This window comes from Pseudogymnoascus verrucosus (assembly GCF_001662655.1).
Source record: "Pseudogymnoascus verrucosus strain UAMH 10579 unplaced genomic scaffold scaffold_29, whole genome shotgun sequence".
NCBI classification, from domain to species: domain Eukaryota; kingdom Fungi; phylum Ascomycota; class Leotiomycetes; order Thelebolales; family Thelebolaceae; genus Pseudogymnoascus; species Pseudogymnoascus verrucosus.
The window spans coordinates 259081-273024 of record NW_017263680.1 but is presented as its reverse complement, the minus strand read 5'-3'; the positions used below and the strand labels follow the sequence as shown (position 1 = coordinate 273024).

The 13944-nt window shown below is 51.3% G+C and overlaps 7 protein-coding genes across 7 annotated transcripts in view; 4 read left to right on the top strand and 3 right to left on the bottom strand.

Annotated features, from left to right (window-relative positions):
• BEM1 (bud emergence protein 1) overlaps window positions 1-390 on the top strand; it is a gene marked incomplete at its 3' end in the record, with an annotated part of 3555 nt that extends 3165 nt beyond the window's left edge. The window contains exon 5 of the mRNA XM_018275423.2: window positions 385-390. Within this exon, the coding sequence (XP_018129284.1) occupies window positions 385-390 (6 nt within the window). The remainder of the gene's footprint in view (window positions 1-384) is intronic.
• Window positions 391-475: 85 nt separating this feature from the next.
• Window positions 476-1677, bottom strand: VE01_05964 (uncharacterized protein; the record flags this gene model as incomplete). Its single annotated transcript, XM_018275422.2, has 2 exons — window positions 1350-1677; window positions 476-1217 (listed from the first exon to the last, which is right to left on the bottom strand). The coding sequence occupies exons 1-2, from the start codon at window positions 1502-1504 to the stop codon at window positions 476-478; spliced, it is 897 nt and encodes a 298-aa protein (XP_018129324.1). The 5' UTR covers window positions 1505-1677.
• Window positions 1678-1928: 251 nt separating this feature from the next.
• VE01_05963 (uncharacterized protein) lies at window positions 1929-2559 on the top strand. Its single transcript, XM_018275421.2, has 3 exons — window positions 1929-2048; window positions 2195-2319; window positions 2400-2559. The coding sequence occupies exons 1-3, from the start codon at window positions 2001-2003 to the stop codon at window positions 2449-2451; spliced, it is 225 nt and encodes a 74-aa protein (XP_018129289.1). The 5' UTR covers window positions 1929-2000; the 3' UTR covers window positions 2452-2559.
• Window positions 2560-3025: 466 nt separating this feature from the next.
• Window positions 3026-3765, top strand: VE01_05962 (uncharacterized protein; the record flags this gene model as incomplete). The annotated part of the gene is made up of 2 exons (XM_018275420.1): window positions 3026-3377; window positions 3452-3765. 2 exons carry the CDS (start codon window positions 3026-3028, stop codon window positions 3763-3765), a joined length of 666 nt encoding a protein of 221 aa, XP_018129325.1.
• Window positions 3766-4355: 590 nt separating this feature from the next.
• On the top strand, window positions 4356-5642 carry VE01_05961 (uncharacterized protein). The gene has a single exon (XM_018275419.2). The coding sequence runs from the start codon at window positions 4534-4536 to the stop codon at window positions 5476-5478; it is 945 nt and encodes a 314-aa protein (XP_018129287.1). The 5' UTR covers window positions 4356-4533; the 3' UTR covers window positions 5479-5642.
• VE01_05960 (uncharacterized protein) lies at window positions 5618-9932 on the bottom strand. The gene is made up of 6 exons (XM_018275418.2): window positions 8563-9932; window positions 8351-8514; window positions 8161-8300; window positions 7241-8111; window positions 6691-7188; window positions 5618-6638 (listed from the first exon to the last, which is right to left on the bottom strand). The coding sequence occupies exons 1-6, from the start codon at window positions 9821-9823 to the stop codon at window positions 5718-5720; spliced, it is 3855 nt and encodes a 1284-aa protein (XP_018129288.1). The 5' UTR covers window positions 9824-9932; the 3' UTR covers window positions 5618-5717.
• VE01_05959 (uncharacterized protein) lies at window positions 9933-13939 on the bottom strand. The gene has a single exon (XM_018275417.2). It carries the CDS (start codon window positions 13761-13763, stop codon window positions 10284-10286), a length of 3480 nt encoding a protein of 1159 aa, XP_018129384.1. The 5' UTR covers window positions 13764-13939; the 3' UTR covers window positions 9933-10283.
• Between the last annotated feature and the right edge of the window lie 5 nt (window positions 13940-13944).

Sequence of the window (13944 nt, the reverse complement as noted above, 5' to 3'; positions counted from 1 at the left end):
AGGAGGAGGATGATATCTAAGATGCTATGAAGAAGATGGAATTGCTAGGACGCTGAAACACACTTGGAGTTCGTAGATGATGGAAGGGGGGGTTTGGCTTGAAGAGAAGGCGACTGGTGGGGAATGGGGAGATCAAAAAGATGTTTTCAACATGCTCTGGTGCTTGGAGGTGCATTGCATGCGTGCTTACTGCTGGTGCTAGTGCTGTTTGTGAGGTTATAGAAAGATTAGATATGCTTTTTCATACCCTGTGCTGTTTCCTGTCTTGGCGCTGCGACCTCCTTTTCTTTGGTTTTATACCTTCCATCACGTTGTTACTTCCTCATGCCACCAATACCATGGAAGTAGAAGTTGAGACGTCTATATTGAGGTCGAGATTTAGAGATTTAGATATACAGTATACACACAGCCCTCATTCTATACACAACACCCCCCTCCCCAACAACTCTCCACCCCCCCCCCCCTTCTCCCCCCTCTACAACTCCTTATCCCCCTTCCCCCCCTTCCCCCTCCCCCTCCCCCCCGCCTCCTCCAACCTCTTCTCCCTCCCCACCACCGGCGCATCTCCCACCGCCTCCTGCCCTCCAATCGCCTTAAACCCCTCATGAAACAAAAACTCCACCGCCCCCTCCACAGGCTTATCAAACAAATACGGCAACACCGGCACGACGCTCAACCCCAGCCCGACGGGTCCCCACATGCGCAGGCGCGGGTTCTTGACGTCTTTCATCGCGCGTCCGGCGTAGCGCACGATGGAGTGGATTGTTAGCATCGGGAGACCCATGGATGCTATCCCTTGGAAGAGAGCGCGTTGCACGATGACGGTGCGGTAATCCTCTAACGGCGTCACCACACCCCGCGTCACCAATCCCCCCCCCGTCTTCACCCCCTCTTTCCCCCCCTCCGCCGCAGCAGCAGCAACCCCCAACCCCTCCCCGGAATCCGCCCTCACACCCCCCCCCAACAGCACGCCCTCAGGATGCAAAGTGCGCTGATTAGCACAATAAGCTTTATACCCCTCGTGCGCGACGTCTCCCGCTAGATAGGCCCATGAGATGCCGTAGGCGGCGCGCACGAGGTTGGGGTGCGCGACGGGGCGGAAGGATTCACCGACGTCCGAGGTGTAGGCTACGTAGCGTTGGGCGGAGAGGAGGGCGGTGCGGATGCGGGTTGCGTAGGCGGCGTAGCGGATGGAGGATTCGGTTGATTCGGGGGCGCTGGGGGGGTGTTAGGATAGGTTTGTCTCCAGTTGGGGGGTTCTGCGGTTCGGGCTTGGTGGAAGGGAGAGATAATAGAGGCGGGGAGGGGGAGGAGAGGGCAGAGGGAAGGGGAGATGGGGGAGAGCTCACGTTCCGCTCCGGACTTCGTCGTAGATGGTCTCGTCTCTGTCGGCGCGGTCGACGAGGCGCTGGAGGTCTTTGGGGAGCTTTTTGGCGGGGGGAGGGGGGTTGGGGTTGATTTTCACAACGTCATTGTCGGGTTTGGATGGGCCTGTGGTGGCCATGATAAGGTGGTTATTTCACTCGAACGATGGGGTTGAGTGGAAAGAGAGGTAAATCTGAGAATCGTATGAGGTATATGAGATAGAGAAATGGTATTTTGACAGTGACAGTGACAGTGACAAGAGAGGAAGACAGTTTGGATGCGCGCGAGAGATAGCAGCAGCCTACAATTACCAGTTTCAGAAAGTAATCTATACTATCTACGTAGGACATGTGCAATGACTTTATGATACTTGCATATCATTGGATTACACGCCCAGCACGGAACCACCGGACGGCCGCGGACCCGTTCGGGGAAACGAAATCGCGAAAAGTCCCGGGTAAGCCCAGCAGCAACAGCGAGCGACCGACCAAAAATACTGCCAAGGCGCTAAGCATATTGAAGCTGTGCAGTGGGCTCGGAAAGCCAACGTCGGCCCAGCACATCGTCAACTTACCGCAACCGCAAACGCATCAACCTCACCTCTCTCCAAGTCAATTCAAGCAAATACCGTCAAGATGGTTGTTATGTACAATATCGCCGGTCGCCAGATCGCGTCTCACTGGGTAGGTGATCCCGTTTGGGGGTGGAGGAAAATAGGGATGCCGAGGGAGGGCAAATTTCTTCAATTGGCTACGAAGGGGAGGATTGCGGGAATTGGAGTGCAGAGGGGCAATTGAAGGATTGTGCTGACGAGGTTTTTGATGTACAGCTCTCGATCGCCACGCTTTCGATCACCTTTGGCGGTGCTGCCCTCGCTATGGGCGGAAAGAAGGCCGAGAAGACCACTACTCCCCCGCTCAACGCGAAGAACAATGATGAGGAGAAGTTCATCAAGTGAGTCCTATACTGCTGCGGCGATACTTCGAATACGAAGGAGGGGTTCTAGTGGAGTTTATACTGATGGTTGTTTCTAGGGACTTCTTAGCCGATATCGATTCCTCGGAGAAGAAGGGACAGAAGGCTTAGACGGGTGGTGGATTGGAAAGAGGATGTTACGGCCCGACGATGCGTCCGACGACTGGAACCAATCGATGTGTACATATAAGCTGTATTCATGAATGCATAGAAGGGTGTCTACAATATTTCCGTGAATCTCTCCTCGCGCTAGAGGTGGTGATGGTGTGACATACATTTCCCGCAATCTATACGCAGTCGACAGAATAGGAGTGACAATCGATATGTGTCTTGATTTGCACTGGGCGTCTGCGAGAGAGATGGGATTCTGTTGATGATGGGTTTATAACTTAGTGTTCACGTGCTTTCCCGCGCTTTTGGTGATGTCTATGACGACTGGTCAATATCTAAGGGTCCTAGATCACGCTGACGTATTTGATACCCCAAGGGAGCAGCATAACAAAGCAACTTCCCCAGGTTTCAATATAACAATCTAACCCCCCAAGGGAACAGATACCAAAGCATTTCCCCAGGTTTTAATATCTCCGCGCACCCTCCCGCCTGGCTCCATCTGCTCATCCGAAGCACCTACCATACCTCTCCTTCCATACCCCTATTACTTCCCTCCCCCCCCCGCCACCTCACCATGCCCGAAGAGGAGGTGGAGGACACCTACGACCCCGAATGCCACTTCTGCGTCATCGGCAAAACCGCAAAGCCCACCCCCAACCCCACCATCGCCGCCAGCCCTCTCGCCTCCGCCTACCTCGTCCTCGCGACGCACAGCGTCGTGGGCTTCCTCGAGGTGGCGCCTATGAGCCGCGGCCACATCGTGCTGCTGCCGCGCGAGCACGCGGGCAAGATCAGTGATCTCTCGTCGGGGGAGAGCGCGGTGCTGGGGTTCTGGTTGCCGATTGTTAGTAGAGGGGTGATGGCGGGGTTGTTTGGAGCGAAGTGGAGGGATCATGATGAGAGTTGGAATATCTTGCAGGCGAATGGTGAGTCCCCCCGATTCCTCAGCCCCTGGTCGAGTTGTGGTGCCAGGGATGCATGCTGATGTCGTGGCGGATAGGCAAGATGGCAGGGCAGACAATCAAGCATGTGCACTTCCATATCATCCCGCGGCCGCGCCCGGAGATGAAGTCTGTGTATGGGGAGACGCGGGATCCGAGCGAGATGTTGTCGTATGAGAAGAGGCGGGATAACCTGGAGGAGGCGTTGTCGTCGAAGATGCAGGATGAGAAGTCGATTGAGGCGTGTCAGCTGATTAGGGCGGCGTTGAAGAAGGAGATCTTGAGGATGAAGTTGTCGGGGAAGATTGCGGAGGGGGATGATGAGTGGGATTTGTGGTCGATGGATGATGGGAATAAGGTATTGCAGTTGTAGGGGAGGAGCTGGACGATGGATGAAATGGATGCGGGAGGAGACACTTGACGGACCTTATGACAGGTGAAAATTGTATATAATGAAATAAAAAGGAATGAATTTATTATAACAATATATGAATGAAATTGATATTTACCCCGTAAGAATAATCGTATGGTTCAGTGATAGTTTGGTTCAGCATGTTAATTCAGGATGATATCCTACTATCATCTACTCCACATTGTTAAATGGCCCTCCAATACCTCCAGTATTTGCTCCTCGAAGCACAATGTCCAGGAGGGCTCTCAGAGAGTTGTGAGAGTGAGAACCTCACGGCGATGTTTGTCTGCCACAACACTCGATATTTCATTCTAGTATAAGTAGAAAAGATTTAAATCAAGAAAGATAATTACTTACGCGATTTTTAATATTTTCCCTTCTTCCGGCACTTGATTATCAAGTCCAGATTCGTTTTACAGAATTGATATCGAATTACCACGTGACCTTTAAAAGCCCCTGCCGCTTACTAACTCCCCGCCATATTAGCGTCAGGCCACGCGATTCGTAACTTTGTCAGCCTCGCCCCAAACCGCCGCTAAGCCCCATCAGTCGCCAAGGCTACCTTCTACACCCTTCTCGAAGACCTCAAGTCAGCATCTCTCGATCACAGCGTCTCTCTCCAGCCCTCGGCCCTGCGTCGTCAGCTTTGCCCCTGCCTTAGTCTATCCCCCGATCTATTATTCTACCCCACCAGCGTATATATTAAGACCTCGCCCCGCCACCGCCGCCATGGCCGACTCCAAAACCCCACCGAACGACTCCTACTCCACAATGGACACATCAGACCCAACCCTCATCGGCTCCCACTGCCAGGACCCCTACTGCAACCAACTCGACTTCCTCCCTTTCCGGTGCGAATCCTGCTTCGGCACATTCTGCCTCGACCACCGCTCCGAAACTGCCCACAAATGCCCCAAGGCTGGAGACTGGGCGCGGCGTCGCGCAGCCGCCACTGCAGCCTCGTCTACAAGCAACGGCCACACCACCCTCGCCGTTGACACACCGAAACCCTGCGCCAGCCCGGTTTGCAAGACCGTCACGAGCGCCGCGGGTCGTAATCCGGGCGTGCACTGCTCCGGGTGCAATCGCACATACTGCCTGAAGCATCGGCTGAAGGAGGACCACGACTGCAAGAACCTTGTGCCGATTGGGGCGCGGCCTGCGCGCTTCGACACGACGGCGACCACTGAGAAAGCGAAGCTGGCATTTGGGCGACTGAAGGCGTGGGGCTCGGCAAGGAAGATCGAGGCGGAGAAGGCGACGACGAGGGTGCTGCCTAAGCCGAAGCCGTCGAGTACGGCGGCAAGGCTGGTGGCGGTGAATACGCTGAAGAAAACCGCGAAGGGGGACGAGAAGTTAGCGCCGGAGAAGAGGGTGTATATATATGTTGAGGCGGAGGCGGCGACCACGAAAGCGAAATTTCCGAAGGGCGAGTTCTTCTACAGCAAAGATTGGGTTATAGGACGGGTTCTGGATGCGGCGGCGAAGAGCCTGCAGGTGCAGAACGTTAATAACCAGAGCGAGGATGAAAGGGAGAAACTACGGGTTTTCCATGTGGAAGGTGGCCGACTTCTCGAGTTCGGAGAGAAGGTTGGCGGTGCTTTGGTTAGTGGGAACACGATTGTTTTGTTACGGGGTGTCGGACCTGCGATCCCGAATTTGATCGAGGTATGAAGATGACCATGGACATCTGTTGCAGTTAGCTTGAACTCCAGGGATTTTGCATATACAAGGCGTTCTGGGAGCGATGATCAAGCATTATTATATATCACTGCCGTTTCCTCCCTACTTTTGAGCATGGGAAATACACTAGCGCAAGAATGAAGTCTTTTATTTCGTTGAGAACAAATCCAAAATGTAACGGGTATCGACTATATAAAATATTGTGACATATATCCATAAATACCACCTTTTTAAAGCCCGCGGAGATATTCGGGTCGGTTGCGCTCTCTTATAACCACAGAGTGACGGTCGAAGTCACGCTCTGGTGACGCTCCAGTGTTATACATACTCGACCTATCCATCGGGGTATACGCCATGGTAGGCGCAAAGTTGACTGCCGCCTTCCTTACCTTCTTCCTCCCCGCGCTTTCCCTCCTCCTCCACAAGTCCCTGAAGCCCTTCCAGAAATTCCCCAGCTCACCCGCCCAAATTAGACATAAAGTTATGACGATAATCATGAGGGGTATGGCAGAAGCCCAAAATACCCATTGGCCAAACTCCATATCACGAATGTCGACCGTGTTCATGCCCATTATCCCCGCGACGGTCGAGAGCGGCAAGAACACAATGGTCACGATGGTGAAGGCGTAGATGGCGGCCTCCTGCCGGTCCTTGTTCGTGTCGATCTTCTGCAGGTTGCTGGCCTGAAGATGCGATACCCAGTCGTGCATCTCCCGTATGTCGCGTAGTTTGTGGTCTACCAGGGAGATCGCGTCGTAGATCAAAATCCCGAGGACGCCGTTCGGGTGGGTGGGTGAGAGCTGACTTGTACGCGAGCGGCCTTGGTTGTCCACGACGATTGGCACGTCAAAGGGCTCGATATTTGCGGCTTCGTAGCGTGTATGGTTGGTAGCGTTATTAAAAGCGTGCATTGTTGGCTGTTGGGTATAGACATTAGGTACCACTGAACGGTAGTCATCGTTTGCTATCTTGTTGAGATGAGTGTTCTGGAAGGCGGCGGCGCTATTCCTGAAACTTGCAGAGGGAGAAGCAAGCATGAGTAGGCGTCGCTGCTGGTTTAGTGTATCGTTAATGACATATATCTCTTGCTTGAATAGCGCAATACGGTCTTGGTGGTTGCGGTCGACAGGATTTGCGGCAATATCGGCTTCCTAAGATGTGAATTAGTATAGGTAAGTTTTCGCTGGCGCATATCCAACGTACCAGGCTCCGAAGATATTGCCAATATGGCTCGATTATATCCTGGGAGTAAGGAGTTACGCCCTCTAGGAGTTGAAAGTTGATAAGAGTTGCGAGCTCAAACGGTGTGAAAACGAGGCTGTCGAGTAAGCTTTTCTTCGACGTCTCTTGTACCACCTTCCGCATCCCCCTATCGAGCAAATCATGAACTACAGAATTCTGGTCCTCAAAAACCGCCATGTCTTTCGTGGTCGAGGCCACAGATATCAAAAGATATAGCCAAGCCTTTGGGAACTCTTCTGGTAGGTGAATATTTAGTCTATCCGCGGGGCGTGCCTCCGCGTAGAATTCTTTGAATGGCTGAACCTGCCTGGCAATTTGACCGAGAAACTCGGCGATGTATGGGACATCTTCATTACGACAACCGAAATTTCTCTTTCTCCTTTCTTTTGGCCAGTACTGCCGACCCTGGTAATACTGAGAAGTTTTCTCTTGTGCTTTAACCTTCTGTGATTTATCGGGCTATTGAGTAGATTAGCCATTGCATCATATATTTCTGGTTGGATATTGTTACCAAAATTAAGCTGTCGATAGCGCCCCAGTATTTCTGTACTGTAGGTCCCTCAAATGTAACAGGTAGGAAGAACTGGAAAATCTGATCCGCTGCTGCAGCTATTGCTTCTTTCGTCCCCAGAATCTTGACTTTCTCTGGATTTACCTTCTCTGAACTCATAAGCTTCGTCTTTACTCTCGTCAATTGCTCCACAATAGAGTTTCGTGAGCTAAGAGGACATTCCTGATAGACGATGCGGTCACTAACGCTCGACCTAGCCTTCAGGAAATCGTCGACTTCCCCAAGGTCAGCTCTTATATCTTGCTCCTCGACTCTCCACTGAATATCAGGAGTGGCTTTTGGAGTTGGAGTTTCCTCACGAACACCGCTTGGGCTAATAGAGCTGCGATTTCGTGATTGAGATCGCTCTAAGGGTGAAGCAAATAGGGGGGGAGATAACATGGTCGTTGGATGCGAATTTAGCCAAGCAAACACATAAAACCCAGCGAAAATATTGTCAGGCTTAGGGGGAGAATTTTGAACCGCTGGTAAGTTGAGACTGTTTTCTGGCCTGGCGGCTGTTGCAGGCTTGGGTTTCGGCTTATCAAAATAGCCCTCTGTCGACGGGGCACTGGATTTCTCAGGGGCATCTTCAGCAGTGACCGGTTTAGCAGTCTGCTGTTGCCCCTTATCTGGTGGTGGACCCGTCATATTTTGTTTGGGCGGCTTATCATACTCATGAATGACGAAGCCTGGAATGGTTGACGATGTGTTAGCGCCTGGTTGTTCTTTCAATGTCACAGTCGGCTTTGACGCCGAAGTAGCCTTTCCATAATCCCGCATAACTGGTATGAAATTGTCAGGTGCCTCAAATTTGTCCCTCAATGGAGCCCTGATCAACTTAGTATTCACATAATACTGAGTCCACTGAGATATCATACCTGTGATCGACCGTAAGTCTGACATTTGTCCTCTTCGCCAGGGCTATAATTCTCGGCCAGTCAGCGGCCCTGATGGTTTTGCCATTATGCTTGAACTCCAGTCTCCGAGGCCAGAACTCCCCAAAGAGCAGGACAAAGTCCTAGGTCACATTAGCTCAGCTCATACAATGGTATATGTTGAAGCACTTACAAACCAGGTCTGGCACTCATCCACCTTGAAACACCAGAGGAGGCATCTCCCGGATGAAACTAAGATAAAAGGAGGCCAATGCTTTGATGAAGGTTCCGGGGCGATTTTAATCGCATCACCTTGGAGAGAAGACATGCGGATCCCGGCGCAGGTGATGAGGAGAGCTGTATCTATTAATTTACTTCTGTCCATGGCACTTCGTGTTAACTTACAGTCATCAAGAATTAAATACCATGTCTGGGCAATATGGAAACAATAATCGTCCGGGGTATCCAACAAGTGGCAAACTGCCTGTTGCATATCTCGTCCCCTTTGGACCAGTGAGAAACGCGCCTGCATGAGACTGCGAATTGGATGGTCTGCGGGCCTTGCCGTAGCGGGACCAGCCTTATATTTTTGTAACGTGAAATGCGGGAGACTCATCCATGTCACTACCCTCGGCTTCGAGGTCTTGGATCCCGTCTGGTTGATAATATTTTCCGCGGTCAAGGACGGCATCAAAAATTTGGCTTTCATACCGCTCGATGTCTGAAAAGGCTTGTCAAACCGCTTCCCTACACGCGCTAGGAGACGTGAGATGGCCTGACGTTCGATATCTGAGAGTCCCGCCACAGCTGCTACCCCGTTCTGAAAATCGTCAAAGTTCATAGCCGAGTCTTCAAAATGTATCCATTTGAATAATGGGGGGCGATTCTTTTTTTGGCCATGGCTTTGGGGTGGGGTAGGAAGCACAGTAATCCGCGCATTCTGTACACCTCCTACTGATCCCTCCCCTGTATACCTACTATCGAAGACATTTTGTATCTTCGGAGCGAGGAGGGACTGAGTAACAATTTTTTCGGGTTCCACGCCGCCGACATCTCCTTCTGAACCTTCGGAGGCAGCGTCCGATATTATTTCAATTCCCGATATAGTGCGCTTGTGACGCGTTAACGTGAATGAGTAAGCATCGTCACTGATGTCTGAATCTGATGCGGAGCACGAAGCTGAACTTTCCAAACTGTCTCGCCTCTGTCCCAAAAAACGGTTTAGGCGCCGTCGATGCCGCGGTCTCGTAAAATGGCTGCTCTCCCTTTCATCGAAGCGCGACAAGCTATAATTCGATGATCTGCGACCCCGATATGAATGGGCGTGGACACCATATTCATCATCATTTGAATCAGGGCCTGCCGTGATAATAATATCACTGTTATCACTCGCGATGGGTTCCTCAGTGAACTTCGGGCTCAGAGACCTCTCTCGGTCCTCGATGATCCTATCTTTGTTCCTGTCCCGACCTATTCTGCTCCTCGCAGGAACAAAGGTAAAGTTTTCGTCCACAAAGCCCGATGCATCTCTCGATCCCCTCAGTGACCGTTCCGCTCGTCGCCGGTCGTTTTCTCTTTCCGAATCGAGATCAAAACGTACTGGGCGCGTATCTGGTCGGGGTGCACGTGATGGCCACTGGTAGTCAGAAAGTCTCTCTTTAGACATCTAGGCGACGCTGAACAGAACCAAGTCACATATCAGACAATCAAACTAGAATAAAGCATATAACATTTTAAATATCCAGGTGGAATTAAGAACAGGATGATGCCTTTGACCCTCTTTAGCCCATCCCAGCCTTTGCGGCTGAGCCACTGCCGAGTCCAGGCTATCTCCACATCACAGGGATAGTTGCAGTAGTGCGCGTGATTTTTGAACTGCGCGACATGCGCCTCAACACAGCACCACAGGAGGTCACAGTACACTAATCTCGTGAATATATGATCATTTCCTCAGCCTTGTAGATGGCACAATCTGTATAATGTAACAACGGAGGCGGATATGTGCCTTGAAAACAGCAGCTTATTAATCCAAGGAAACAGGTGCTATGTATTTCTTGCCTCGCTCTTGACCCTACGCCCAACCTACGCCCAACCTACGCCCGACCTATGCCTACCAACCTTGAACATCAACTATCTGTGTACTCAAAGTCGTCTTCGTCGTCAGCCTCGAAGTATCGACTTTTAGTTCCCGTACTTCTCCTCGTAGCCTTCCTCTTTGGCATGGCTCTCGTAGCCGGACTCTCAGCTGGTAGTTTTGTAGACTTTCCCTTTCTTCTCGATGCAGGAGTTTTTGCCTCCGGAATGTGCACATCGCGTGCCTCGTGGTCACTCTCTAGACCTGGGACAGTTGTCTCGTCATCACTAGGCGGTACGCGTTTCCCCGGTCCTCCTCGGCGAAGAGAATGTCGGCCGGAGCTGCGTTGGTTTGGCTTGGGCTGGGTGTCGGTGTCAGAGTCTGGATCTCTCGTGTTGCCTGGGCCCATACGGTTCGAAGGTCGTGTGGTAGATTTTGTAGCCCCCTTTATCGGCGGTGCCACTTGTGTAACCGGCTTGGATGATGGAGAGGACTCCCTTCCATCACTAACGTCAATTGTACTTTCGCCAGCTCTATTGTGCTGGATCGAGAGCGAAGTCGGGTACGTGTTCGGAATATTTCTGATAGGTTTCTTGTCCGGCTCTTCCTGCTCAATAACGAAGCCACCGCCCTCATCTTCGCTTTCCTCATGCCTTGTCGGGAAAAAGCTCTGGGGTACTTCCTCCTCCTCATGGCCTTCGGGGAAGAAACCACCAGCCATGTCTTCATCAGCCTGCTCCATTTGCTGCCTCGACATATCCCCCTCGACGTTTGCTCTGACATTATCCATCGTATTCTTATTCGTCCAAGGGTTGAGCACATCTGGGTTTTCACCACCGTGCTCCCCATACTCCTCTCTAACCCTTTTCATAATCCTCATCCCCATTAAAAACTTCCTCCACATCCCTAATGCAGCTTTTGTCCTCTTGTCATCCTCCTTCCGCAACCTTTCTGCCTCATACTCACGCCAATGCTCGATAACCATTTCTTCGTTCTCTTCCGCCACAACAACGCCTGAAATAATTGGTATCGCCATCCTCGCGCCAAACTCGAAGCCAGTCACCGCTTCCGCAAAATCAATTCCTAGCTTCCTACAGATTCTTGTAGTGCCACGGAGCGGGATATGGACAGCGCCTTTTGGCACCATGCTCGGGACGTAACAGTCCATATTTCCAAACCCGTTCTTCGGGATAATACCGTCCTCGATCGGTGGAGGGATTATCCAATCCGTCTGATCTAGGCTATATAGCCCCTGGAGCATCTTCTGTCCTCCACTCGCCAATTCTGCCTCAGCAAGTTCTCGTTTTCTATTAGTAGTCGCGGCGCGGAATGGCACTCGTTTTAATGGTTGCTCTCCGACTTTTGGCTCACGGCCCTCTTTATGCCATGTCTCCACGCTCTTGCAGCTGACAACATCTTTTCGCAGGTATACTTTCTCCTGGGTAGCTGGAGCATCGGCCTTGCCCTTAACCGTAAATAACTTGACGTGTTTGGCGGTTGGTAGTAGGGCCTCCTCTCGACGCAAATGCCGTTCTAGCACAAACTCTGAAGATTGCTTATAGGATTGTAGAGTTTCCTCTCCCTCTTTAACTTCCTTCTTCTCTGGCTTGACAGCCTTCAAGTCGGTAGCTTCTTCCTGATCATCGATGATAGAGCGTTGTTGTTCGCGCCGTTCATATCCGCTCATGACGGTCTTAAACCAGTCATATTCTTCATGGCGTTTTACCTTCCCATGACGATTGTATACTGGCACTTTATCAACCGGCATTCTCACACCCTTGGTTTTACCCGGCCATGTATGTCGCTTCAGATATCGGACGGTAACGTCCTTGGCTGTGCCATCTGAAGAAAACCCAATAACGTAGGCCATGACTTGTTTTGCTTTCTCTGCCTTAGCGCCACGAGGCTCAAACCCGAGGAGAAGCTCTGGGTTCGTTGCTACTGGGTCGCTTGGTGCAAACGGGTTAACCGGTACCCAAATATTTGTCACCGGCGATAGAACCTCAATCCAATAGTTGGGCGCAAGGTCTTTCTCGTAGACTTTTGATGGTTGCTTGCGTTGTGGCCGGCTCGGAGAGGCATCGACTGCAATCCCATTAGATTCGCCATGATCATCATTCTGCTCAGCTTCAGATATATCAATTGGGAGGTCCCTCGTTCCTTTTCGGCGTGTGCTATTGCTCGATATATGAGATGTGGCTCTGACTTCTTTTGATCGAGATGCCTTCTGTTTAGGTTTAACCGGGGCCTTTTCTTTCAAAGTAGGCGTCGATCCCTCATCATCAGAGTCGTCGGAGCTTTGAAGAGCTGGCTCTTCCGGGACAATCTTCTTCTCCTTCCTCTCAACAGCTTCCTCATTTTTACTCCATCCAAACCCCACTGGTTGCAGACTAACCACCATCCGAGCCTCAAGACCTAAGCCGCGTAAAAGCGCCGTGAATAGCTGAGCACCTACATCTCTGCTACCCTCATGTTCTTTCGCTAGCTCCTTGAAAGAGTCTTTAGTTTCAATTCTCTCACCATGCCTCTCAAAGTCGTATTCAGCTCTATTGCTCTTGATCTCCTCGTCTATGCGCTGTAACGTCATATATCCAATCTTCTTTAATCCCGGGGCCGTAATTGTAAACCTCTTCTTCCAATACGACGACAGCCGGTTTAGAAGAGCAAATAGTGGATCGCCGTGGCTCATATTGACAGATCCAACTTCCGCTCGCTGGGCAGAGCTACTCCAATCGGCCTGACTTCTCTCCTTGGCCCCTTTCACCTTCTCCTTCTCATCGTTCTCCTCTTTCGACTTCCCCTTTCGTTTCGGTTTTTCATTTTCCTCAACTTCATCTCCTCCCAACCCGCTATCCCTTTTCCACCTCTTGAGGTCCTTCTCGAACGAAGTCCTCTTCATCAACTCCCCCGTTAAGATCTCCTGCAACGCCTTGTCACAACACCATCGGTTTCGAACCGAATTATGCCACATTAAGAACTGCACATGCATCTGATGAGTCGCGACTCGAATAGCTCGTTCAATCTTACTTGGCCCTTGCTTCTTGTTGTGCGGATTCACAAGGCTAATCCTCGTTTCTCTTGTAAGGGTAAGGTCAAGGTCTTCTTCCCCCGCAGGCGCAGCTGATATTGATGGTCGGTTGGCGTTGGAGGGGCCGGCCTGCGGGATATCCTCAAACTCGACATTATCGTCGTCATCCTCATCCTCCTTCCCAGCTACGACATCCTCGAATTCAATATCTTCGCTATCACTCTCTTCCTCGTCTTCTTCTCCTCCACCCAAACTCCTCAACAACTCGCTCGGCGTTCGCGGCGATGAGCGTTGTGTCCCCGTATCTAATTCGTCAAATAGAGTCTTCTTCCTTGGTGGCGCAATGGCAGCATTAGATTTCCCGCCTGCCTCTTTCGTTTGTGTCCTGTCCTTATTTCCTGTTCGGCTGCGCTTCGGTTTCGGTGCCTCTGGCTTGAGCTCTAGTTCTGGTCCACGATTGGGGGAGTCGGACCTCAGGCGCTTGCGCGGGAGGAACGGAGGCATAACTGCACGCTCAACTCAATTGATCTGGTTCCTTGAGGTGGACATTTGTCATCAAGATTAATCTGCTCCTAAGCATAGGCAGTGGTTATTCATAAACAATGTTGGTGCTGGAACCTGCGAGAAAATAAGCCTCCAAAGCGGCCTCTCAGGCGGTCATCGCAATACGAGTATTTCATGCCTT

Bases quoted from the DNA above. Each gene is read 5' to 3' on its own strand.
- VE01_05960 (XM_018275418.2), bottom strand. From the start codon at position 9,823: ATGTCTAAAGAGAGACTTTCTGACTACCAGTGGCCATCACGTGCACCC. The intron at 7,189-7,240 runs GTAACAATATCC...TCTACTCAATAG, and splicing joins CTATCGACAGCTTAATTTTG to CCCGATAAATCACAGAAGGT. The intron at 6,639-6,690 runs GTACGTTGGATA...TTCACATCTTAG, and splicing joins GGCAATATCTTCGGAGCCTG to GAAGCCGATATTGCCGCAAA.
- VE01_05961 (XM_018275419.2), top strand. From the start codon at position 4,534: ATGGCCGACTCCAAAACCCCACCGAACGACTCCTACTCCACAATGGAC.
- VE01_05963 (XM_018275421.2), top strand. From the start codon at position 2,001: ATGGTTGTTATGTACAATATCGCCGGTCGCCAGATCGCGTCTCACTGG. The intron at 2,049-2,194 runs GTAGGTGATCCC...TTTGATGTACAG, and splicing joins GCCAGATCGCGTCTCACTGG to CTCTCGATCGCCACGCTTTC. The intron at 2,320-2,399 runs GTGAGTCCTATA...GGTTGTTTCTAG, and splicing joins GATGAGGAGAAGTTCATCAA to GGACTTCTTAGCCGATATCG.
- VE01_05959 (XM_018275417.2), bottom strand. From the start codon at position 13,763: ATGCCTCCGTTCCTCCCGCGCAAGCGCCTGAGGTCCGACTCCCCCAAT.